Below are 27,565 nucleotides of genomic sequence, written 5' to 3'. Positions count from 1 at the left end.
CTTTTAAATAAACAACCTTGAAAATTCAAGCAGAGGTTTCCCTTTCTTTCTCTTTTGCAAGTTTCATTAAAGTTGGCAGAGTACTTTGAATATCTCATAAATGTTTTAAATTCATTACTGTGAAGAACTGCGGCCTTGTCAATACAGTTGAGAAAGTTCTTGTGGAGACGTAGGGATTGCTTGCTCAAGCACTTTGCGGACAGTAGTCACACCTGAATCTGTCCAAGGACTCCAGATGATTTTACAAATATCAGGGAATTAAGAGTCTTTGCATAGGTTTATATGATTGCTTCTTTTGTTCACATAAAGAAACCAAATTATTAAAGGTATGGGGTGACTTGCACATGGTCCCATAGGAAATCAGGGCCAGGAAGAGATGATCTGCTTCTCAGTTCCTTACCTTGCTTCCGAACCTGTTCTAAACCTTATGTTTACTTTTATCTTGCAGCTAACTCATACTTTATGTCGCCTTGTTCTTGCATCAAAATGTATTGCATATGCCTATTTCTAGGTCTTCTCTAGGTTACAGTTGCCATTATTACTAACTGGTCAAAATTTATTTTATGTATTTTATTTATTTTTCTCATTTGAAAAGCAGTTTTCAGAATCAGAGCCAACATGGTTATGTACAATAACAGTACATTATGGTTTAGGAAAGGTCGCTGGCCAATTAAATTCCTTTCCTTACAGAGAGGTTTTTAAACCTCTCCTGGACAATTAATTGAGAATAAAGATGGATATTTCAGCATATTTGACCTTTCCCACATGCTAATATAATGTAAACCGAATGAAATAGTAGACATTTTAATGCTTATATTTCTAAAGGAAGGACAACCAAAACGGTATTAGAAAGTGCTATTTTCCCGTCAAGAAAATATGTGGTGCAGGATACCCACCAGATGGAGCTGGTGACACTAAAAAAAAAAAAAAAAAAAGCGTTACTTGTGAGCGAGAACCGAGTTCCCAAATGATGGAGGTAAGAGATATTTACCACTGAAGGTACCAAATGGATGTGGTGCTAGTAACTATGTGTTTGGAATTTCACATTGGAATTCAGTGCTATGAATAAGAGAACTGGTACATTAACATTAATGAAGCATCTAATGGAAGTCTGTCCTTCCTTTTTAGAACTGATAGCGACTCAGTTATCTCCCAACAAGAAGCAGTTGCTTCCTCTGTCTTGGGAATAGTGGAGCACAGTAGGAAGCCTTGCTTCATTATTTAGTATGTTGAATAAGAGCAGGGTTCCAGCTGCTCAGACCTTCTTTGTTTACCCAAGCAGGGAGCGGGCTTTTGTCACCAGTTGTAGGTGTTGCGTTGTGGTGGGAAGCAGAAATAAGGTACTTGCAGAGTTACAGGCTCATTCTTTCAGCTCCCAGATCAGTGGGGCTTTGTGGGCTTCAGTGCTCACTTGTATTTAAATTACTCATTTTGTTTATGATTTCATTCTTCATCTCTCTCTTTTTCTTCACTACCCTTCCACATCCTCTGTTGTTAGCTAAGTATCTCTAAGTATTTCTTTCAGCCTTTATTTTAGTTGGCTGGTAGATATGGAAATATTCTAGATTTATTTAACCAGCTTTCTTTGAGACCACAGTATTGCGTTGTAGAAAGCGGTGAACTGAATGCTGAAATGATGACAATTTTTTGCTCAGCTGAAATTAGAAAGAAAACTCTTATTACTGTCATGAGATCCTATCCTCATTGAAATCTATGTCAAAGCCCCCTTTGCTTTTAAGATTGTGATGCTGAAGCTGATTGTATACAGTATACATTAAAGCACCTGGCATGAATCACATTTTCAGTGGGAGGTCACCACCAGTGGCAATGGTTCTACTTCTGAAAACAGTCTGTCTTGCATTTTGGATCTAGGGTCACCCTGCTTACACCCACAAGGCCCCCAGCGTATTTCCAGTCTGCCCAACACAATGGACCCTTGGTGCTCCCCTCTAGTTCCAGTTTGTTAATGCAACAACAGGGCTAGCATTCCATTTTTATTACAGAGCAAAAATAACCGTGTTAATGTACAGACAGTTTCACCCATGTTTTAGGCAGAAGAGGAAAGCATTTCAAACTATATTTAACAGGAAATATGTAAAGGCATTTTATTTACCACATTTAATTGCTTGACTATAAACAGAGTGTTTAGAAAAATAATGAAAATCTAGGGAAAATGAAGAAAAATCATGAGCTGATTTTTCAGGCAAACTGATCATAGTGGTCATCCAGGGGTGAATACTCTGTTAGTACTTTTTAACACTTGTCAGTCTAGACTAATAGGTATTTTAATTAACTACAAGGAAGTGCTTTGTCGCATACACAAGTCTGAGTCCAGTGAGAAGTCCTTGCTCAGGGCTGGTGATGCACAGAAAATGGAGAGGCTTGCAGCAAAGCTGGTCTGGAAGATAATCACATGGAGTGCAGTATAATCCTTTTTGTCATTAGTTTGCTGTTTTGCTACAACTGTGAGGACAGGAAAGAGTTCTGTTTTTCTAGTTGTCTAAAAGGAAAGTTACTTATAGGTAAGAGAAAGTTTCTTCCTAAAAGGAAAGGTGTGCTGAGACTGAATGAACATCATTGTAATTAATTTGTTGTTATTATCCTTAAAGTAGATTGGTAATCCTAGAATGTTTTTAAAGACTCAGCTTTGTATCCAGAGTAATAGGACAATATGACTGAGCTGCTGCCACACTGACATTGTTCCATACCAATTACCAAGGATCTTCAGCTCTGCATGGCCTGTATGCTCTGAACTGCTGGACTGAATTCAGGTTTTTGAATTCTGTTCCAAGCTTCTTCTCTTTAATTCTTTCCATATAACTAAAGGCAAGGGGACTAGAAATTCATCTGGTCCAAGGATGACAGGCTACCTGTGCTCCTTTCAAAGTAACTGGGCAGATATAGGTCCTGAATTAATCAATTCCAAGGCTAAATTCTACACGTAGGAGAGGAAGGAGGTTTTTATCCTGTTACAGCAATTCAGTTATTTCCAATTGTAATTCATGCTATATAATTCTGCACGTTAGGTTGCTATCCGAGATCTAGTGATGTTTCTCATCTGTTTCCACCAGTATCTATTATGGACAACTTAATATTGTGTCAAATTGGGCTTTGAAGACAAAATAAAAAGCAAATTGCTTTGCTTCTTACACTGAATGAGAGCCCATGAACTTGTTGTTCACCTAGATGAGTTTTTAACCCACTAGTTATGCCTTTGGCTAGATAAATATTGATCATAAGTACATATTTTTGGTCCACAGAAGTGCCTTCCATATTTTTTGAAACTTTTTTTTTAAAAAAGATTTCTGTTTTCCTCACAACACTAGATCTCAATAGTTTTACTGAAAATGTTGCTTTTATAGAAACTTAAGTTTTGCATTCTTATTTCTTCTGCACAGTAATGACCAAAAATTGCATCATAGATCTGTGGTTTTTAATGGAAGATGGTTAATCGGTTTCACCAGTGCTACTGCATTCTTAGGTTCATGAGAAACTAACAGGGCCTGGGTTTCATTCTACTAATACTTGCATTAGCTCAGCTTTCCAATGGCTGCCCCGTAACTTACACAAATGTATTCAAATTAGGATCTTTCTCCATTTCTTATTTCAATATGGAAATGCTTATTTATGTAGCTGATTGGAGAACTGATGAGTGAAAGAGGTTTCAGTCAAAAAGTACTGGTTTATCAAAACTGAAATACTTCACAATAACTGTGTTTTAATAAACTTGAAATTCTTTAGAAAGTTTGCTGTAGGAAAAGGAACAAAAAGGCAGAACTGTTTGAAAGCACAGCTGCTTTTCTGAGATAGGGACTTAGCCCAGTTTCCTGGTCTGAATTGACTGAGGTTGCATGGTACATTCTGAAGACAGCAGTTTATGGAAAGATACCAATATTCCTTATGCACATTACTTGGAACCTTGGCACCAGTTTAGTAGCTAGGTGCACAAGCTGGTAGAGCCAAGTGTTGCGGGGAGCAAAGTTCTTTCCCCTGGCTTGGTACTATTCTGTAGCTATTCATATGAAAGTGGAAGCAATGAATAGACCTGGAGAAATCATTTTAAATTATCTTTCCCTCTGCTTTTGCCTACGAAAGAATTTGCAGCTCTACAGTGCATTCAATCTTTGGCTCATTAGTGGAGCTGAAATTTCATAAAATTTCATAAAATCCCAAAGCAATGTAACATTGCCATTCTAAACAGTAAAACCAGGAGTGAAACATCACAGCCAGTGCTTTAGGCTTTGCACAGGTAAAACAGATTTATCCCAAGTGAAGGCCTGAAATATCTGTAGTAACTTAGTATTTAAATTCAGTATTCAAACTGAACCGCTGCATTACTTCTAAAGAGCTTTGCTTATTATGTTTTTGTGTCCCTAAAGCAGTTATGAAGTTTAATCTGCATGCAATATTTTTTATTATAATTACCTTCGTAGTTCCATTTTTTGAAATTCAGCTTTTACCTCTCCCTGTTTTAAAGAAGCAGAAGTCAACACATTGATTTTCTTCCCTTTTCTTTGTTTGGAAGATCTAACTATTTGCATAATCCTAGGATGAGACAAGGAAGTGATTTGTCAGAGTGCCTCCAAGCTGTTTCTAAATGTGCCCCCAGCTTTTTCAGCTTGGTTGGAAATTGAATATGTGATGGAGTAGTGAAGGGATCCACTGTCCTTTTTTCAGCTCTGCCTCTTTGAGAACAGCAGTAAGATGTCAGTAGCTCTCTAATTATATTAGTAGGCAATTTGCATGTGAAATAAGTTACTGTCCATGGGGTTGTGGCATACAATGTGCCATCGAGTCCTGAATTTCCAAGAATACCCATTAATGATGTTCTAGGTCCTCACAAATGCCCACTGAGATTAATTTAGATAGTCTTACATGCTGGATAAGGGCTTTTATCTGCTTCAGTGTTTGAAAAGTCATTTGAGGCAACAAGAATCTGAATTGAAGAAATGTGGCAGCTCCCGTTTGCTATTATAGGAGCTGATGCTTGTTCAGCATTTTTCAGAATTAGGTCAGAAACTGTCGGAGCTTGAGCAATCAAAATTAGCGAGTTTCTTATCAATATTTGAACCTTTAACCAATTATACTGTTCCTTATCTGTGAAATGATGAGTTGGATTTCTGTTAGTTATATGGGTAATATTTATAGGGGGCAAAAGAGAGCTCAAGCAGAAAATTAGATTGATGTGTAAAGTATGGGTGTGTTATCCTTTTCCATGGAAGGCATTATCCAATGCCTGCCTGACATGTGGTGCATATCCACTACTACAGTACATGTGTAATTAAAGGATAAGGAAATGTGCAGTCCATCCAAGCTGGGAGCTGTGACTGTTTTTCTTTTGGTAATCAACACTGCCATCAGTGATACGGGGGGCGGAACTAAAAACCCCAACAACAACAAAAAGGTGATGTGTCACACCTGGAGGTCCTTCTTATTTTTTCAATCACACAGATGTAAACAAGTAATTCAGCTGTCCCTTGCCTCAGCCACTCCATCCTTTGTTAGAGTTGACAATGCTTTCTTGTTTCCCAAGGATATTGAATTTAGGTTTTTAATGTTCAATTCTATTCAATCTTAAGATGGAAAGTGATATAGCAATAGCTACTAAGTTCTAGGCAATGCAATCTAATCATAATACTACTGTATATGGGGCAGGAACAGATGAATGCACATAGTGTTTTGTGCTGTTCTCAGCCATCGTTTTCTTGTATTGCTATTTCTTCCTTCCCAGGCAGTTTCAAACCAGGGAAGAAAACCAGGTAACTAATTTAGTTTTATTAATCAGATATGAAGTCACTGCTAGTAGTAACTAGAGCTTCTTGTGGTGTTGTTTGAAAACATATGAATGTCAAAGGTGCAGTGATGAACAAATTTGCCTGTAGAAATGGTAAAAATGCTCTCCTGACACCATTTCTGTGACATAAGGTATTCTCTTCCACTTCCAGTGTACCACACCTACTCACTTTAGGTGGAAGGTGATTGTGCTCTAAATTGCTGTGTGTCACAGTGTGCTTCCAAACCCTCTGAAAACTAGCTCTCTGCTTGTGTGAGCAGCCTTTAATGTACTTTGGAGGCTACCTACGAAGAAGAAGCTGCAGAGCTGTAAGAGAGCAGCTCATGGTGTTCTATGATCAAATTAAGCTCATCCAACCACAGGCTGCTCTACTGTTAGTACTACTGGTTGTGTAGCCACATGGAAAATTGTTAAACAGCTGACAGCTAGCCCTGTCTATGCAAGAAGTCTTCACTGGCTCAGCCTGCAGTTATATGGAGTTCTGCCTGTTGTAAACCAGTTCTTTGATGTCTCTAAGGATGCTGTGTTAAGATTGCAAGATCTAAGACACCACCCCATCACAAATTCAGACTCCAAGTTATCCTGCTGTGCTTCAATTCAATGCAGTAATTTTAAACTGCCGAGATGAACGCTTTTATTTTTCATTTTTAATTTTCAGTGTGAATGTGTCTGTACGTGTAATGATGGGGGCTGATACAGTGTAACACCTTCAGTGTCCTGGAAAATAGGATAGAATGCACCTGTAGGAAACTGGCAGTCATACTAAGGAGGGATATGTGTGGCTGTGTGTGTTTCTCCACCAAGCTTGAGGAATGGAGCAACACTAACTTAAAATTTTACTAAGGCCTACATGTTAGTGGGACCTGGAATCCCAGTGAACAGCAAATTGAAGATGAGTGAGCAGTGTGCCCTCGTGGTGATGAAGGCTCTGTATTGTGCTGTAGTAGGAAGAGGGGAATGTTTGTTTCCTATGTTTGGCATCCAGATTGCATTTGGAATACTGTCTTCATTTCGGGAGCCTGTTATCACAGGAGAGGGATTGAAAAATGTCTCAGTGGGGGGCCATCAGGATGATTATGGTATGGAAGCACCTGGTATAAGGATAGACTAGAAGAGCTGGGTTCATCCAGCCTGGAGAGGAGAGGGCTGAGGAGGAATTTACTTGCAGCTTTCCACAAAGTAGAGGAGTGTTACAGAGAAGATGGAGCCAGATTCTTCACAGAGGTGGAGGAGGAAGAAACAATGGCTCTAAGTTGCAGCAAGGGAAATTCCAGAGGGACATATGGAAAAAATACTTTACAGTGGGCAACAGTTGATTAGTGGAGCAGGCTGGCCAGAGGACTGGAAACACCGTCCTTGGAGGTTTTCAGCATTCAGCCGGACAAAGCCCTGAACCACTTGATCCAGCTTCTCAGCTGGCTCTCCCTTGAACAGGAGAGATCAGACTGGGTGAGCTTCAAAAGCCATTCCAACTTCATTTCTTCTGTGATTCTAGGGATGTAGGGAAGCTGAGTCTGTCCCCAAGGGTGAGGTGACAAAAAGATCTGGTGGGTCTCTGCAGGTTCTACTCCCTAGGCAGGTTATGGAAATAAGATTACTGGCATGCATTTTGTTGTTTATATGAGCAGTACACATTATTTCTAATATGTGAAGGTGGTAACACAGGCACCAATTTACAGGCCTACTGACACAGAAGTTATTCTTTATTTTTTTTCTTCTGTCCACATGTCTCATGATCTGCTTAATTTTATTTTAAACCTGCTATTTTTCTTGCAAGAGAATGAGAGAGGGAACAGACAGTGGCTAAATAACACAGACCCTTGGAATGGATAAACAGACAATGCTGAATAAAAGTACCACAAAGTGGCGTACAGTCTTCCTTTGAGTTTAAGTGTAGAACTGACTAAATGAAACTTCTTTTCTATAGATATCACCTGCCAGTTACATGCTGTGTGAGTTTTGCTGTGGAAATTGTTACATTTTTAATCCCAAATATGCTTTTCCTAGGTTGCTACAGCATCGCTTTGAGGATATGTAGTTTACAGAAAAAGAAGTTAGCTTTCTTTGCCCAGCAGACAGCAGTCCCCAGCAGCCTCCAGCGTGCTTATTCTCATGGTAGGTAATCAGCACTGAACAAAATTCTGTGCTTCATTTCAGGGGTGGAAACTAAAGAATCAAGAACTGTTGGAACATGTAATGGCTAAGACCTATAACTGAGATAAAACAATAATGTACTGCAGCGTATAACTGAAGTGTGAACTGTCAAAGGGAATTGAAGACACGGTGCTTCCACTATCAGTTCTGTTGTGCACAGGAAGTTTTAAGGAGAGTTCTGTAAAAATGGTGTAAAATTCTCCAAATGCTCCTCATTATTTAAGTTACAGCTACTCAGACCTAAGAAAGATGTCTATCTCTGTATTGCAAAATTATAAAGCTTTTTTTTGCAAATAAGAAATACAATTTGCCTGGAAAATTACCATACTGCCAAGGCAGACCATCATGATTTCATGATGTGTTCAAGCTCCTTCAGAACTTGAAAATGTAACTTCTGTATTTTTTTCTCTTGTGTTTAGGGACATGGAACTTTGGAATTTTTTGTTTGACTGGTTTGATTTCTGATCTCTTCATAACTCTTTAAACCTACCCATCATTTATGTCTTATTCATGTTAACAGTAAGGCCAGAAATTACAGTCCTGAATATAATGTGTAAAAACAGAGCTTTAATCTGTGCCTTATGTCATTAACTGTTTGAAGATAGTTGTAATTTATGAAGAAAACAAAGATAAAGTTATTTGGAGGCTGAATGGCACTACTTGTAATGGAGTTTGTGATAAAACAAGTAATTCAATGTTTGTGTAATTTTTGATTCCCCAGTGTCTGTCTGATCTTATGGACCTCAATGCCTTTCCCTCTAGTTTGGTACCAAGTTACTGTACCCCACTGTGGAGCACTGTCACTACCCGTTCTGCATTTATGTCGATGAATACTGTATTTATTGCCAGTAGGTTCTCCCTTCCTTCCTTCCTTCCTTCCTTCCTTCCTTCCTTCCTCCATCCCTTCCTATCTGTTTTTAAGTTTTACAAATATAAAAGTACTTGTAGCACAAATGGCAAAGAACTCAAGAAGAAGGAAAAATTTAAAACGTAATTCTTTAGTTCTTTGTAAAGAGAGGGAAGAAAGCTATAAAAATCTTATGGGAAGAAACTTCAAAATGTGTTGTAGTGGAGTGATTTGTTTGTTTTGGCTAATAATGAGACCTAGCAGTTGTTCCACAGCTTTCTATTAATGATATCAAATTAATATATTAATTCTGTGATCTGCATGATTCGTGACCACTGCATCTGAATGTGTAGATGGGGGAGGTCGAGAAGACTGGAAAATGTTCAGTGTGAGGAAATGAGAAAAGGCAAGTGCAATGCTGTTACTGGACCACTGAGAAGCCAGTAACAGTAGTAGTTTACAAATGTTTAAAAATTTTTGATTTTATAGTTTGAAGTATGCAACAGTCCAGAATGAGGAGCATTTCTACTTACAGTTTTGGTTTCATGTTGCTCCTTCAAAAGTAAATCTACTGCTGCAAAACTGTCTGATTTGGAAGGCAAAGCACTTTGTTAGTAGTCAGGAAACTTACTGCTCCTTTCCTTTACCTTGACTATAAAATGCTGTGCAGTTTCATTCTGCTCCAGCTCATTTCAGATAGGCCCTCTGTCATCTGCTTTGGAGGTTATTGCACACACCGGTGAGATAATAGTCTGATCTCCTGCAGCTTTTTATATGTACAGTAAGAGAAAAACAGTTTGGAAGAGCCTGGGTTTTTTCAAGTTAAAAATACATTAAATAACTGAAATGGCTCTCTGAAGCTAGCCAACTTGTAGAGAATACATTAATGGATTAACAGGATTAAATCCTTTTGAAGAGTAATTTTGACATTTCCATTTGCTTTCAGTTTGGGAGAGTAGCAGGTTTATCCTATCAGTAACAGAGTAATGGGGAGGTTCTGAAGAGTTGAAAGACTTCAAAATGATAATATTTTGCAGCACCATAGTGATTTCGGACAATCCTGGCCTATGGTCATGTCCTTATGCAGTATAATTCCTGTTGAAGTGGAAGATGGATTTGCTTGTGCAAACGTTTGTCTAGATGTTTTGGTAGCAAGCACAACATAACTAATTGTGACTATCTTGGAATAAGCCTTTTTGGAAAAGCATTTGTGCAGCACCGAGCACAATATCAGCAGCTCCTGTTAGCTTAATTAATGAATACTGTTAATGGAATGTAGGGTTTTTCTCAGTTAAAAACATAAGTATTTAAATTTTCTTGTATCAGAAATGTGCAAGGACAGTGACGTGTTTTTTTTACAAAAAATATTCTTTTAAGACATCCCAGTAAAAAAAAGAAAAAGTGCTTTTAGTTTTTGGCTTATAATCCATTGTCTGTGAAAGAAATTCATGTTTAATTTATACCTTAAATGCAAAATGAAGGAAGGCCTAATCCTACATGCCTTTTACATATAAGTCTTTATACAGGTATAAATCTATCATATCCCAGTCTGTCCATGTAAATGAAGTTCATTGGATTATACACAACTGCTTGCTGTATTTAGCTTGACTACCAAAGTGAGTGGAAACGTTTCAGCTGACATGGTGGCCCAAAGCTTTAAATCGATAATTCTTTTTTTTAAACTGGCATCAGACATCTGTGATGTGATATCATAAAATAGCTCTGACCATGAACAGTAAGAGCAATTTAATCTGTTTTAGATTTTCTATAGGCTGAGAAAACTACAGCTATCTTTAACCAAAATACTAACTTTTAAAAAAACACATTGTGATAAGGCATGTGAACCATGGACCTTTCTGTGACTGCAGATGTTAAATTTCCATGGTGTGGTATGTGTAGGGTATACAGGTACTTAACATCTTACACTTTTGTGTACTTTGAAATGGATGCACACCACTCTTCCCAGGGAGCAGGCTGTCAGGGACCTTGAAGGTGATACTGGAAATGGAGTGTGCCTGCACTCCACTTGCTCTTTTCTGGGGACGTGTGGTCTTTGGTTTTTCATAATCCGTTTGACCAATTTGATGTTATTGCAAAATACGGAGAGTGATGGACAAATGTGTCCTTGCATGTCATGGATTGTTCAGTTTCAGAATCAGTTTAAGGGTCTTTGACCTCCATGCTGTGTCACATACTCATTCGTTGTCAACCGTATTCTGTTGCAAGAGCTTACTACCCCTTCTTCCCCCAGTGCTTTAAACCAGATGGTTACACAGATCTGATTTAGACCACGTAAACTATTGAATCAGCTCAAATGGTGAAGTAGAAAACTCCAAAGTGAGACAGGAACCTTAGGTAACAATGTTTGTTTAAAAGGTTTCCTAATGTGAGACTGCACTCCTAAAACCACAAGTTCTTCTAGAAAATCAGTTAAACTTGTGCTTCTAAATCACAGAGCTGTTGAAATTGCCAGTGTGGTGCACGTTGCTGTTCCCTCAGTATTGTGGAAGTAGCCCACGAAGTGTTATATAAACACAGTGGGGACGAGAACAGCAGCAGAATGTAGTTGTCTGGTTTTTCAACTACTAACATATTCAGCAGCTTCTGTTGCATTGATTGCTGGAAGGCTTTCATCTGGCTCTTGGATGTGACCATCTCCTGGACACTGATGACTTGTGAAAAGCCACTGTGGTCCTTAAAGTGTACCAAAAATGGTTACAGGAAGCTCAGACAAAAGTCTTAGAATCACAGATCCAAAAGGATCAGGTTAATTCCTTATTCACATTCTCCGTTGCATCTTGGAGAACAGACTGTATTCTGAATTTCTGCTTTGTGAAAAGCATGTCCCCATTTTTGTCCTTTACCAAAATACCATTAGTCACCCCTTCTGAGTAAGGCAGCCCAACATCACTTCGGCCCAGAGCTGTGCTGTAGTAACGCAATGCCTCTGTGAGGTGAAGTCACAGTGACTAGAATGCACCTCTTTTTCATTCATTGCATTCAGCTGCATGTTGTAGCTGAGGAAGAGGAACTGTGCAAAGGAGCCTTGAATACTTTTGTTGTTCTTCTTCCTTGACGGCATTCATGCTGGATTTGTTTAAACTACAATATAAAACAAAAATGTTCAGCATATGCTAATATCTGAATGTCTTTCAGCTTTGTTCATTATTATCAAATAAGGTGCTAGATCAGGAGGATGTATTCTCAGCTCATTAAATCTCGGTGTTGAGAGAAGTGACTGCTGTAATAGCTACCACCATTTGAGAATATGTCCTAGAATGCAGCAATGACTATTATAGATGAAAAAGGCAGGGTTGAGCAACTTCAAGTTCTGGTATAAATAGAAGGAATTTGTTTTGTTTCAAAGGTCACGACAGTTTAAATTCACAACAGGGTGGGTTTTGACCCAGATATTTTGTCTTCTGCAGCTAACTCAATGATACGGTACAAGAGACCAGGAAGTAACTGCAGTGTTTTGCTGCTAACTGACCAGATATAATGGAGAGAGCCTTTTGGAGAGCAGGCGTACATGGAATTTGTGAGGCATTACTTTGTCAAGCAGCTTGTGTGATCGCAACTACCTTTGAGATTTCTCTGTGCATGCTCTATCAGCTTACTGCCCTTGCCCGATTTTTATATTCCATTTGCCAGGTTCTACCTCAGCCTTGTTCACTTAAGCCAAGCCATGTCTTAAAACAAGTTTGATGAATGGTTTGAAAAGAAGACCTCTTTTGTGACCCTTTAGTGCCCATGCCCTCCTTTCTACATTCTGTTCACCTGATCCCACAAACTGTTTGCACTAATATAATAGAGGTGATTCTCCCGCGGCGCATGGAAATTTTACTCTCCTATTTCCCAACACAACTTTAAGTATGTCATAAATTGTCAGCTACTCATCCTTGCCAGCCTGGGAAATTTCATTTTCTTGATTATAGCTGTGCTGACCAGAACAACGGAATTGGTGCATCTCCATCTATCAGCCCCTTCCACTTCTCTTCTGTTTTGTTTTAGGTTTTCAGCATGATTTTCGGTGCCTCCGCTAACCAGCTGCAAGCAGGCACCCACCCCATCTTTATTGAGGGACAAAGGGATGAACGTAAAAAAAAGTAAATAAGTAAATTTTAAAAAAAATATGACTATTACTAAACCCTGTGAATCAGTGGTGTTTCTGACTTACTTTACAATTGCAAATCAGCAGTCCCTGTGTAAATTTCTGAAATGTGTCTCTGTATTTCTTTGTGCTTCTTGTCTATCTTTTCTAAACAGGCTCTCTAACAGATTCCTGGCTCACATCTGAGAAGGCAAATCTTCTGGAGCCAACTAGATGTTTCCTAATCAATAATAATTTTGTTGTTCTTTTAAAGCACCTTGTCTTTTCCACATTCCTTGTGTATTCTCTCCTAACTGCCTCCTTTTGCTTTCACTCTGCATATTTAGGCAGACTAGTACAAAATAGATGAATTGAGATATTATCTTCATTAATTCTTATTAATACACACCACACCTTATTTGCCCCAACCCATGTTCCCTAATTACTTAGATTCTAAGTCATGATCTTATGAGTTATTTGCTTTTAAAACCTGGTCCCTCTCATCCTGAGACGTGCTGTAGGCACACTCGCTACCAGCAGTTATCCTTCAGAATTCCACCAGGCCTCTAACCCATAGGCTGCTGAGGACCATCTGCTCTTTTCATGTGCCTTTCTACTGATACCAAAATAATTTCCATCTGACTGCTCTGTGCTTTGCACAAATAAAAACCTTTTGGGCTGCTGTTTCTAAAGTAGATTTACCTTCAATCACCATTTATTAAATCTCTGTCCATTAAAAACCATAGCTTGCAGAAGCTGTGTGCATTAAGCCTGATTACAGAGTCAGTAGAGAAGAGGGAGGAGGACAGCAGTTTGTATCAGTGTATTACCTTGTTTTTCTACTTGTCTAGCTGGCTGGTAACATTTGTGACAGGTTGCATATCAGAACCGGAGTCTCATTGTTTGGCTTTGATTTTGTTTTAGGCATCTGTGTCTCTCTTTATTTAAGCTGTAACTTAATGATTTTTGGCTTCAGGAAGAAAACTGCTCAGACTACATGACTAAAATCAGAGTTTTCTTTGGTGCTGGGGTACTGAGTCCCTTATGGAGGGTAAGGGCCAGGGGACAAAGAAAGGAAAAGGAGGAAAGTTCACAGGTTCCTTACAGAGGATGAGTGGCTCATTCAAACGCACTTCATTTAAGGGCTCGGCATCTGGATCGCAAAAGGTAAGTCTAAAATTACCCAAATAGTACAATCTGAGGGAAACAGCTGGAGACACTGCCCCTTTTCTTTTTTCTTTTTTTTTTTTGTCTGTCTTTTTTTTTTTTTTTTTTTTACTTTTAATAGCTGGTACCATTATAAATGAGAACAAGTATTTTTCCCTCTGTGCTCTTTTAAAGTCTCAGGAGTATCAGTCACATTCATTGCACTGGTTCTGGCAATGAATCTTATCCCTCTTACGGGAGTTCTTTCACCAGCGCACTGTCTTAAGGATCTTTGGGTTAAGTATCACCAAACAGGGCTAGCTTGTAATTATTCCGATCTGTAGTCAAAATCATATTTTGATGATTATTGTTATGTAGTGTTCATGCCAAATTTAGATGCAATCAATGAGAAGACTGAGAGGACGTATGAAGCATTTTGGTGTGGTTCACTGAACATTTATAGCAGACAGATTCTACAAGAAATACAGTTTGTGGTTAGATTGTGTACTTTGCAGTATATAAATGAAAAAAGGGGAGAAAGAAGAAATGAAGTGATTGCTTTATAATGCATCAGCTCACTCTGTTGTCATATGCTTGCATGTTGTAAATGAATATTAAGAATTTGTTTCTTAATTCAGTTTTCAGCTGCAAAGGGAATTTAAATACATCTTTTGTCCAAGGATTGATAGATTCACTTGGAACAAATATAGGCTAACTTCAACTCAGGATTACTTAGATTCCAGATCAACTGACCATTTTTGAACTGACTCCATTCAAATAATGAAGAATAGGTTTTGCCTTCCAACCCCTCCAGCCCTCTTCTAATTTCTGCTTATCGTCAGAATCTAATTAAAGGGGGGAAAGGAAGTCTGAAGGAACATAACTGAGAGAAAAATGTCTGGCGATATCTTGGGGGAAATTAGTCATTCACACACAGGCAGCTAAGCATGTATTAAAATGTTTCCTTCTTAAAAAGATTGTTCTGTGTGATGTGAAATACTGGTCATGGTCATCTGTGAATGCAAGAAAAAATATATCTATGTTTGGGGGACTTCTTTGGTGGAGATTGATGGTCATTGACCATCATCGGGTGAATTGCAAGCACCATCTAGGGCTAAAGTCATTTACAGCAGTGTTTTTTGTGTACTAACTGGGGATGCTGGCCCTTTTTTCTGCTACGTTGTCAAGTTGCATGTAATGCCCATATTACAGGCCCTATTGTAGCCATTGAGTGCTAGGTGAAAAATAATTAATACTTCAGCTATAATGTCATTGTCCCCAGGGCCAAGCCTAAACGCTTAAAACCAGAAGGATCTAAACTGTTTGCGATTGTCTTGGTTTAACCCCAGCTGGAAACTAAGTACCATGCAGCCACCTTCTCATTCCCCTTCAGTGGGATAGGGAGGAGAATCAGGAGAAAGGTGAAACTCATGGGTTGAGATAAGAACAATGTAATAATTGAAATACATAGTAACAACAGCTGTAATGAAAAGGAGAGAGAGGGAGAGAGAAATAAAATCAAAAAGGAAAAAAAAACCCCAAGTGATGCACAGTGCAGTTGCTCACCCTGCACTGACCGATGCCCAGCCGGTCCCCCAGCAGCGATCGGCAGCCCCCAGCCAGCCCCCCCAGTTTATATACTGAGATGACGTTCTATGGTATGGAACAGCCCTTTGGCCAGTTCGGGTCAGCTGCCCTGGCTGTGCCCCCTCCCAGTGCCTTGTGCCCCTCCAGCCCTCTCGCTGGCAGAGTCTGAGAAGCTGAAATGTCCTTGACTTCGTATAAACATTACCTAGCAATGACTAAAACCATCAGTGTGTTACCAACATTGCTGTCATACTAAACCCAAAACACAGCCTTGTACCAGCTACTGAAAAGAAAATAACTATCCCAGCCAAAACCAGGACAGCAGTGGGTTCAGTTTTTTCTTCTCTGATAGATATAAAGCAAAATGGCATATTGAAATGTCAGCTAATACTTAGCAGCAGTGTCACTTTGTGTAACTTTTCCCGTTACTTGCCCAGTTGCTTCTGAGGTGCCTCATGACTGTGTCCCAATAGCGTGAAAACCAGACTGTCCTCCAAGACGCTTACCTATATTGCTTGCTTTGTCAACTAAATGACTTTTCAAAGATACGCAGTAGATTCACAGGCTAGTAGTATTAACTTTAATTATTGAATAATAAGCAATGATAAAGGAAATGAGTGAGAAGGATTTCCCATTTAAAATGTTGTTTTATATATCTAGGCTTACCTAAAGGTGAGAAATATGAATAGTAAATCCATAATGCAGGCATAGTGCCCCAGGTGCAGCCGGCTTTTTTTTCTTCTTTTTTTTAATGTCCCCAGGCCTATCTTGATGCTGCAAAGTGTGCAGAATTTTACTTCCTGAATGGAATAGAGTAAAATACCCAGATAAAAATAGTTTAATCTTATCCCACTAATCCCATAGGAAAGACTAGTGAAGTGAAGGTACAATGAACACAGTACAGATTTTCTTTTTTTGTTACAAGGTTTGACTTCTTCTAATTACTAAAAAAAAAAAAAAAGTCTTTTAAAAGCTGTAAGTTCCCTTCATGGCTTGTTTGTTTTAGTCTTCCTAATTCTTTTGGTGTTTATTTGCCTTAATGTTCATTTTGGGAACAAAAACTTTACCTTTTGTGAGAAAAATATTATTTCTAGGTTTGATTAAAAAGATAGATTTTTAGGCTTATGTAGTAGGCAGGGAGTGTTACTTATGCTGAGAAATTATGTTAATTGGCTCTTTGAGGTTAATAGCACACTGTCAGCGTAAGGCAAATGGAAGTAGTCATCTCTGGACATCCTGACATCTCAAGGCAGGAAATTCAGGCACTGTTGTGCTTGAGAATACTGTGTATCGAATGTGAACTGTTGCTAATCATACAGCTGAAAACAGGGATTGAAACTAGTCTTGAATGGTGTGTGTTTTTAGGGGAGTAGTGCTTTGGGGTACAGCTGGAAAACCTAGGCAGAAAATGGTTAAAGCCATGTGATATAGCTAAGCATAGAGATTTATAATGAAAATTTCACCTACCACTCTAATAATCTTTTTCGCTTTCACCACTCTCACGTTCCTTTTTCTGAGGAATGTGTAACAGTATGCAGTCCCGGTCCATGATTTTTACCGCAGTAGTGCTGAATAGCAAGAGTAACTAAAATGGCCAAGTATCTCTACTCTGCTTAGCTTTCCTGTGTATTGCCCTGATTTTGACAGCAGTGCTCTAAAGGAAGATGACATTTTACTTCTTGAGCAATTTTACAAAAACACCTGTTGCTACCTGCTCTGCAATTAAAAGCATTATTCTTTACCTCAACAGAGAATGCTGTAAATGAAATGTGAAACCCAGTGTTTTAGAAAAGGAATATGCTTGTGTGTGTGCACGCTTATGTCTGTGTTTTCGTTTTGTTTCTTGTAAACATCTCAGTTTATTAAAAAAGGAAGCAGCTTATCTGGATGTACATCACTGGTCTGTCATTCCCACTAATGGGAATTACTTCAAATTACTTCTGTAGTACTAAACAGCACTTTCATGTCTGCTTACTATCTCCATTGGTTTGATCTAAATGTCTTTAAGATGTACCTACTATGACTCATTTTCTGTTCCTCTAAAAAACATTTTATTGAAACAGCTTTTCTCTACATGTTATTTCTGTTTGCCTACAATTATTCCATGCTTGTAAATTCTCTGCAATTATCTGTATAAGGATATACTCAGTACAAATCTTTCAGATGCCTAGATATAAGCTTTTATAGAGATACTAATATGTATTTCAGATTGCTTTATTGCTCACATCACTGTCTTCTTCCTGGCTATCAAACATGGTGCAAGAAATAACTGGAAAGTCTAAAAAGAATTTATTTTTTAGAATATTACAAAAATGTTTTAAAGATTATTTTATCTAAATACATTAGACAAATTTGAAAATCTCGGCAGCTCTACTATAGAAAGTATAATGGATCTTTTTTATAAAAAAAAAAGTTAAGGTAGTACAGTATTACCCAGTGATTCATTAGAAAAGCTTTCATGGATTACAAAGGTGGAAAGATTAATAGATCTTCAGGCTAAGGCAAATAAGCTGTCATGTGTTTTGTAAATGACCAGACAAACCAGGGAAAAGACATGAAAGGATGAATACATTCTCTTAGACCAGACTTGATCTTTTATACAGAAAAACAATTTTGTCTCCCCTTTAAGTCACTCTTTTGATCTGTCTTACCATTTGTTAATGAAGCTTGAAAATTAGTATAAAATCCCTCGAAGTTAGTTGCAGTTGTTAATTGTAAATTGTATGCTTTGTGTGCTTGCTTGCTGTAATATTAAACTTTGAGCAGGAAAAAAAATATTAACGGGATGAATTTACTTTCTGCTCCTAAACTATTTGTCAAGAGCTGTGATTTCCTTCAAATTACCTTACCTTTCAATGGTTTGTAAAAGATTAGCTCATGGATTTATTTAGAAGTTATCTGGTTAATATTACAGCTATGATTAGGTAAAGCACTTGGTAACAGTGAAATAATTGTCACCCACATTCCTTTTGAGAGTTCCAAATCTCTTTTTTAAAAAAAATTCTGTGATGATTCAGAAACCATCTTTGTGCAAACATTTTGTCCATTCTCTCAGTGGCTCAAGAGATAACACTGCTGTTTTTTTCCAGTTTGGGAAGTCAGTTGAGTAATGGCAGTAAGAAAGTAGCTTAGGTATAATAATTTATTTCTTTCTAAATACAGCACAGCAGGTTCTTAATGCTCAAAAAATATCAGGGTAATAATCAAACTGTCATCACAGGTAGCCCTAAAGAAAAACTGGGGCAGAATTGTGTCTGGAGAAAAGACCAACAGGTTGTCAGTTCCCCTTTTTCAAACAAACAAAAACTATACTTTGGCAGCATGTGATCTCTGGTACAGATTTTTATACTTAGAGACAGCAGCATAGCCTGTACTCTTCTGTTTAATGAAAAAAGGGAATGTCAAATCAGAATATTCAATGACTGTTACAGCAGAATCAGTACTGTAGCTGTGTTCTTAAAAGACACTGAAAAATGTTATCATCGGGTATATAAATTTGACCAGTTTTGACAAATCTTTTCCATTTGTGTATGCTGTCCCACAAAGAGCATTCTACTGGTTGTCTTACTGAACTGCCTTGCTGAATCAGCACTGAATCAGTTTAGTGTTTATTTGGTATCTTAATGTCCTTCAACAAACTAGATAAGAGCATTGTGAAAAACAGTCCATAATAGAATGTGTTAGACAGTACTCACTGATCTGAATAGGAATTGGAAATAAATCCTTTAACCCCCTAAGCAGGATGCACAATTGGCCAAATGAATTATAAGGCTTTTGTTTTGCTGTGACACACCATCCAAAGAAAGGATATCAGTGTAGTGAAGGATTTATGCAATTTGAAATGTAGAACTTAAATGGTTCTCCTTGGCATGTCCATGACATTTTTCTTGACACCCTGTAAGTTTCTTCTCAAGACAGACATTGTGAGGAATGGCTTTTAGGGATCTCTTTGTTGTTGGGAATTGTTCATAAGGAATTGAGTCTGTATTCTGCAGGTATGAGTCACCCAGCGTAGCTAGGCATGCGGCACTGCACTGAGCCCCTTCTCTACCTTGCAGTATGCTGCAGACATCCCACAGGAGCAGATGGTGTGTGCATACGGCTAGTAAAATGTGATCTGTAGCGTGAAGGAAAGGTTACAGCAAAGTCACAGAAGCTTACTGTTCAAGGTAGGGTGTAAGCATGGAATTGGAGACAAGACTTTATTGTGCTGTACAGCTGTTAAAGCCTCATGTACCTCTAACCAAAATGCTGCCTGCGAACCACTGTTACATCCTGGTGGCTTCCAGCAATGAGAAAATAATAAGTTTTGTGTGAGCTTTTTGACATTCTTAGCGTGTTTGAGTCCAAATGTTTGGCAAATTTTTAGAACTGGTGATAGCTGTTACTTAAAAGGAACATGCATATATCTCATAGAGCATCTGTATGTCTGGGCAAATACTGCATAACCCCACAATTTACAGCAAGTGCAGGCTGTCCAGCAGGGTAAGTACACGTATTTTGAGTCGCAACTGTCGTGGTGGACTAGGCCTGGTCTCCAGCATGTAACAATCATGTACATATAGAACACCTTTCATCCCCTTTATACATTTGAACAGCATACAAATTATGTATACAAAGGTGCTACTCTGAAATGCAGCATCTTAATAACCTGTTAGAGGAGTCTAGGGCCAGAAGGAGAGAGATGCAGGTTCGCAGCTTGTGATTGAAGGGGTAATAGGAAGCATTTCTGGACTCTCTTGTGCTAGCCATATCAGTGACAAAAGCATGGATTTAGTACCAAGATTCTGTAGTGTTAGAAAAAGATGAAGCTGACAAAGGGAACAGCAGGAGAACTGTCCTTTTTCATATTGTGCATGAGCAGAGCTTTCGGTTTTAAGGGATGCTATATTTGAAATGTTCCCTAATGCTTGACTGGAGCCTGTGGTAATGATGAAACCATGAGTGGCACTGGAGCAGACATGGCAGGAACAAAATGCTTCCCCAGAACTCATGCCATGTACTGAATGTCAGAATCCCCTTGTGAATTACAGAACAATGTGTTTTACTTTCCAGCAATTTGATGCTATTCTGTCCAGCTGTTCATACTCACGCCTGGCAACTGTAGGGTTTGCACGCATCTGTGTCTTTTGTAACTGTGCTTCACTGCCCGTTTCTCAACACAAATTACTCCTAGTCTCATTCAAAAAAACCTGCCATAGATGCTTGGTTCATGCTGCACCTCTTGCCAGTTCTTGCTTACCAGCATCTCCCCAGTGAAAGTCTGAAAACAAGCCTTATGCAGTTCTGAGCAGGGAAGAACTGGAGCAGAAAGCCTTGAGCAATTTTCACTTTGAATGTAGTTTTATATAAGGGATTTGTCAAGGGTGACAACCTGTTAAAAACTGAAGCAAAGGCTTGTGGATACTGCAAAGCTCTCTCTGACTTTCAAACACAGAGAGCAACTGACTAGTTGTCTAAGAGTGCTTCTGAGTCAGGTGAGGATTTTACAGTAGCAGGAGATACATAGAACATGACTGTTAGTGGTACCGTGCTCCAGATGGTTGCCTCTTTGTTTTGCCTAGAAAACACAAGTGTGGATAAACAAAGGAAAAACAATTTTGCTGGAAAGCAGTCTGGTGTAATGTCTTGTGTAGTGATAGCAGGTTAGTTGATCTTGCAATGAAGGATATAGATTGGGGTATTTACTGCTCTGCACTCCTAAGTCTGAAGAATCAACCATCACCTGAGTGAATAGAACGTTTCTGGTGCTTTTTAAGTGACACAGATTCTTTTAATTTAGTCAGTCCTTTAAAATGAGGTGGAAAACACAGGTGTTTGAGTAAAGGAAGAGACAGAAATCTGGCACTGCAAAAGAGCTGTTCCATAGGCAACGTGGTGGATTAGATCAGTGGTTTAATGTCAGAGTTCTGTTACTAGCTGTGCCATCCATCCTACTTTGTGAATTTGCACGACTCATTTTCTCTGTTTCCCTCGCTGTTACACATCTTGTCCACTTCACAGAAATAGATTCCTGTTGTATGTGGGCCGCAATCTCTAGTGCAACTCCTACAGTCTACACTAATGGAAAAATTAGAAAAGCTCGAGCTGGTTAAAATTAACTAGTTCCCCCACCCCCACCAAAAAACTGATTTAGTGTTTCCCTGATCACATATGCCCCCTTCAAGCCTCCAATTAACTAATCTCTGATGTAGGAATTGCTCATGTAAACCCTCCTCAGGGTTGCCAGACTTCAATTTTCTCTTGGCGTAGATAACTACAATGAAGATACTCCCTTTGAAAAATGGAAAATAAGCTAAAGCTTGGCAATACAAAGGACTGGAAATGGAGAGTCAAAACTCATGAGAGGCAGACAAGCAGTGAAAGGGAAAATGGATGAACCTGTAAAGAGCAAGGAGAAGAAAGCCATTCGTTCCTAAAATGCAGCTTGCAAAACATCAAACTTCATGTGTTGAGAATGCGCAAGGACACATTTTACTCCTGTTTTTATAGCTTTTCCAAGTTTTCAGGAAAATTGGGTAAATACTGTCCAAGTTTCTAAATAGATTTGAATTATGCAAGAAGAGATGAACTGATGTTTCTTGTCATTCAGTAATTCATAAAATAAAGATAAATGTAATTGAGGATCACTAAAGTATATTCATGATGTATATAGCTTAAGGATTCACTGCAACAGCCTTTCACAGCTGAGTGGCAGAAGTGTATGAACGCTGAATGAAAGGATTTTACATAGAATTTGTATCTGTTATAAAACTGACTGATTTCTGATTAACTTAAAAATTGTTGATTGTTCTCATATTTTATCCCTTATGATTTTCAGGCTAGGTAAGGGGGGTGGAGGGGGATAGAAGGAAAGAAACAAGTAAAAAAAAACCCAACCCCTGTTGATTTAAATAAAAAGTAAGCAATGAGATAAACCGCTTAAAGGCTTACATTTGGACCCCAGTTTTACCTGCTAATATGTACATTAACTTTTGTGTTGTGAGAACCTCTCTCTGTCCCGTACCTTTGCCAGTTGTTAGCATGCAAATTATTGACATTAAGTAGAGGAAGTGTCATTGTAGGGCTGGCTACCTGTCTGGTTTGGAGATGGGAGGAGTCCTGCAGACAGGCATTATCAGGGTGGGATGGAAAGCCAGTCCTGAAGAGGAGAGTGAAATAGCAGAATTTTAAGGTACTTATTTGGGAGGAGAGGAGAAGAAAAGGCAGCAAAACCGATGCCGTACAGATAACAGCTGGTTCCTCAGCAGATGAAGATGAGGATGGAGAGGATTAAAGACAAGTAGCAGAGACTGTAAAGGCAGTGGTAGATGCCAGATTGTCAGACAGAGGCAGGCTGAGGCAGTGCTGCGGGAGGGAGAGCTGAGCAGCTGAAGCAGGTCTGGTTGCCCAGAGAGGCTGTGGGCAGGCTGAGAAAGGGGAGCCACCGAGGGGCTTTGCAGGCCTGGGGAGAGTGGAAGGGCAGTGGCTGCTGGGGAGAGACTGCCGATTGCAAGGAAGAGTGGGAGGACAGTGAATCATACAACCCGAGGCGAAAGAGATTCTTCCTCACCATTAAGACTGAGCTGTAAAACTAATATGCGTGTAATCTGTAAAATCCATCTGAAGTCCAAACAAGTAAAAAACAAAGGTACCCTGATGAGTAATTGCAACATAATTAGAGAAGAATCTTGCATTTAACAAAACAAGGAGACTGCAGGTATAGAGAATGTAGATTTTCTGTAACTATGACAACTGATTTCCCTACTGCAGACAGTACATTCTCGTCAAAAACTCAAGAAACTGATTAGAAGCTTATTTTTAACGGCAATCTCATAATCTGCAATGGATAATTCTGGCATCTACTGCCAGTAATGTTACTTTTTCAGAACAGTGTGATATTTTTTGTGATTTTTTATAGCACTCCACCAACATGTGATCTGATCGGAGTTCCTCTAGAGTCTGCAGATGCAGCCATCTATGAAGTGTATCCAATGGTAAAAGCAATTGCTTCTCTAAAAACCTGGCTTACCTAACAGGGTTTTTATACTTCATTAGAAAATAAGGTGCTCACAGTGTTGATTCTATTTTGTTAGAGATCTGTTACAGTCCTTAATATTCCTTATGAAGGTTCCATTAACTAGATTATATTACATGTTTTTAATGGGGTTCATTCCCTGCTACTGAAGAGAGGAAATTACATGGCCTTGAACTTTCCGTATGAGAACATTCAGTATCACTAAGAGAATATTCTTCTTCTTTTGATGTAAATAGCAAGCTATAAAAGCAATCTTTTACAGTCACAATAAAAATTACTAATAAACTGACTGCAGTGGCAGCATCTCTTCTAAACTTAAGCGCCTTAGGTTTGAAGCATGAAGTTGAGTGTAATTTCACCGTGTAGTTATCTCCCCCTGCTTTCTCCAACCCCTTTATGAAGATGTGTTGTAAAACAGTATGAGCTTGCATGATGTCCTCTTGCAAATGACATGAAAAGGCAGACTTGTTCTATAAAGATTAATCTCTAATAATAGCACAGTAAAAGATGTAACAGCTGGTATGGATTAATATTCCTTAATATCTACTTTCATGTGATTAATAGCTGAATAGCTTAAGCCTCTACCAGTGGAAAGCAAACAGTGGTTACTAAACTCTACTAAATGTACTGTTTGTGGTTTTTTAAACATAATAGACATTTAAATGTTTTTCCTCTTTTAATTCCAAAGTTCCTAGCTGTCTTTAATTTCCCTCCTTCCCAATTTTTCTGTCACAGGTCATGTATTACAAATCTTTTTTCACAACAAAGGGGAGAAATGAGTTGTTCAGTGGTTCATCCTGTCTCATTTCTGGTACACAGTAACCAAGACTATTCCGAATGCAATTCAGCAGTAAATCATTAACTTCTATGTTTGTTTATTTATTAATGTGTTTTATGGAGATTGACAGGTAAAGGGGAATGCATTAGGTTTTTGTCTTGATGTTCACATTAAGTAGTATATATCTTTGTCCAGTTCTACATTGTTGGTTGTGATTTTTATATTTTTACAAAATCAAAATCTTTTTCAGTTTGGAACTGAAGAGCAAAGGGTAAATTCCAAAGCTTTGAAAAAGATTTAATCAGATATGATTAGCTGGATCAGTGCTCATAGCCCAGGGTGTGCTGTTTTGAAATTACATCTTAATCACTCAACAATTTACCTAGGTTTTATTGAAGTTTGAGTCTCCTAAATGTTTTCAATTATAGAGATGAATTTGCTCATAAAACTGAAGACTGAAAATCCAGGTGAGCATCGGGTGTGTACTGCTCGTGAGCTGACAAGCTTTTTCCGTTTAACGCCCTATTAAATTCAGAGGTAGGTGTGAGAGTGTAAGACCAGCTGTGAGCTGTGCTGGGTCAGGCCAGCAATATATGTTGCCCAGTGCTGTATCAACACAGTCCAGGGAGAGCTGCAGGAACGGGCAGGAAGACGTAGTTATTCGCAGTCAGGGTTTGCTTGTGTGCAGTGATCCCTAAGGTAGGGATTGTCTGGACCAGAGGTAATATTGGAGGGGTTTTACGTGATGTGGTAGTGCCTTTTAGTCTCCACAGCATCCCTTGCTAAGTTCTATAGTGTACCTGCAAGGTGTGTGAAAGCATGGAAGCCAGCTTGAGCTCATTGGTTTTGGAAAACAGTCTTTTATGCTTGGGTAAGATTTCTTTAACCTGATAGTATCCCATGTTGGGAATCTTTTATTTTGCTGTTGAATTTTATAGCTGTTTTGGTATCTGATTCTAATTTCACTTCACAATTTTTTTGAGCCTTCCTTGCAAAATCCTTATTCTTCTCATTCCCAGAAGTGTATCAGACATATTTTTGTATTTCTCAGGCCTAGGTTTGAACCAGAGAGCTTAAAAGGTAAAAAGTCAGTGTGTTTTCTTAACTTACTAGCTCCGAGTTTTGAAACACCAAAATTACATGACGTGCCTTCACCAAACACTGATGTGTCTGGCTGTTTAGCAGTGTCTTTCATCCAGGGGAATCCCAAACTTGTGCATCAGCCTTCTGTCTTCAGAATAGTTAATTTACCACAGAAATACCTCCGCCTTCTGAGAAGGATCTTGGCATCAAGTAACACTACTTTTTATTCTGTTTTAATGGTAGCTCTGCTGTTTACTAGTCACTGCATGTAGATCTCCTGCTGGTAAACCAAAAGGCTGGGGGAAGGAGGATCTTTGTAGGACCCAAGGGCAGCCAGGCTCTGTCCCACACCGCTCTCACCTGAAAGTATTTTTGGTTTTGGTCTCCTCCCACACGCACCCAAACACAACAATGATCCCCACAATGGCTTGGCTCTTCTTCTCAGCACTTTGTCTTGCTCCTTGTTATCTGCTTGGCTACTGAGGGATGGGAGCAACTGAGGCAGTTCTGAATGGAGATTTAGCCTTAGGTGTATATGGGTCCTGATCTGTTTGCATCCTTGGAAATATGAACCCCTGCTGAGAGCCAGCCTGAGGAACAGAGCTGGGGCGGGGCGGGGGCTCTCTTTGAGGAGTTCTGGATTAGTGTTGCAGTTGCGTACCATGTTCAACAAATGATGGGAAGGGAAATAACTGGCTTGTTCAAAATGACTGGTCTTATGCATTCATCATTAGTGTCCAACTCCAGTCTATGGCCTAGTTAATTTTAATCATTACTTGCCTCTCCCATTTTGATAAAGCTTTAGTAGTTGGAATACATAAAAACACGTATGCAATCCCTGATCATTCTGACATTCATCTCTACCTGTGTCGCCCAGTAAGATTTTAAAGTATTTTTTAATTTAAGTTACAATGTTCTGAAGTTATTTTTCCTAGTGCTGAGGGAGAGCCATGTTATATTCATTTGCTCTAACCGGCCATTACTAGGAGGAAAGGCACAACTGAGTTACTTGAACTTAGGCAGTTAGCAACATTTCCCATCCTCTCTGGCCTCTAGCTTCTGAGAAGGCCTTCGTTAGATCCTGTGGGATGCCAGGCTTGTGGGATGTCTTTGATACACCATGCATCTGAATTGGTGCCAGGTACTTGTGTTCAGGCATCTGACCGAGCATTTACAAAACCGAGCAGTTTCATACTTTATTTGGTAGAAAATAATGTGAAATGATCCACACTAATCTCTGTTAATCTTATGGGTCTAGTTCATTAGCAAACTATGCTTGAATCAAGAACAAGGGCAAGTCAGTAAATCTGGCTGTCATCTTGAATTTTTTCTCTGAAAGGAGAAGAGAAGCTACGAAATTTTCATGGAATGAAGACTGGGAGATGTATGTAGCTTGTTCAAATCACTTTACTTTGATTTTCAAATAATTGTCATGTTGGTAAGGTAAAATACTAATGCTACATTTTCAGTAGTTTATATGCATCAGTATGAAACTTTACTGCACTTCAAAGTGTTGAAATGGGTAAGTGCTTTTGTTTTCTATGCACAGGCACTCAAAACATCAAAGGCATTTTAATGTTTTGCTAGAATATGAGTTAATTTAGGTCAGATTTGAGTGAATCATAATGAAAATATAGCTAGTAAAACTTTTCTGTGTTGCTTGTGTCATCATTGCAGAAATGCTAGGTAAAACATGTGTTGAGAAGGACATGAAAACTGGACTGTAAACCTATTTAATTCCTGTGCACAAAATAATGATGCTGTGTTCACATTTCTTTCTGGAACAATATGTAGAGAAACAGATGTAGAGAAACAGATGCAGCTTGAGTGAGAGAGACCATTTGCAGTTGAAGCTTTTAGTGATCAGAATTACCTGATCCCAGTGCCAGGAGTACTGAAGGGCCCCTGGTTCATGTGTCCTCATCATTCTAAAGGAAAGGTGATTTCCAGGCTTTTTTGTAGAAAAAAGTTAAACACCACCAATGGTAATTTCATGGGACTATTTTGTGGGCTTAACCTTATATTTTGGTGTTGGCTATATGCAGCAGATGTGACTTTTTTCAGCAGTT

General features: G+C 38.8%; 1 protein-coding gene across 10 annotated transcripts in view; it reads left to right on the top strand.

Annotated features, from left to right (window-relative positions):
• TRPM1 (transient receptor potential cation channel subfamily M member 1) overlaps positions 1-27,565 on the top strand; it is a 109,445-nt gene that overhangs the window by 5,621 nt on the left and 76,259 nt on the right. For 8 of the 10 annotated variants that reach the window (XM_040601084.1, XM_040601079.1, XM_040601081.1 and 5 more), the window contains exon 1: positions 13,688-14,052. In XM_040601084.1, the coding sequence (XP_040457018.1) occupies positions 13,930-14,052 (123 nt within the window). In that variant the 5' untranslated portion in view covers positions 13,688-13,929. Of the gene's footprint in view, positions 1-7,801; positions 7,910-13,687; positions 14,053-27,565 lie in introns of those variants that run through there. The other 2 variants (XM_040601083.1, XM_040601082.1) reach the window with 1 other exon arrangement.

Source organism: Falco naumanni, chromosome 7, assembly GCF_017639655.2.
Source record: "Falco naumanni isolate bFalNau1 chromosome 7, bFalNau1.pat, whole genome shotgun sequence".
Lineage (NCBI taxonomy): Eukaryota > Metazoa > Chordata > Aves > Falconiformes > Falconidae > Falco > Falco naumanni.
The sequence above is the reverse complement of the archived record's forward strand: the minus strand, read 5'-3'. Positions and strand labels throughout refer to the sequence as shown.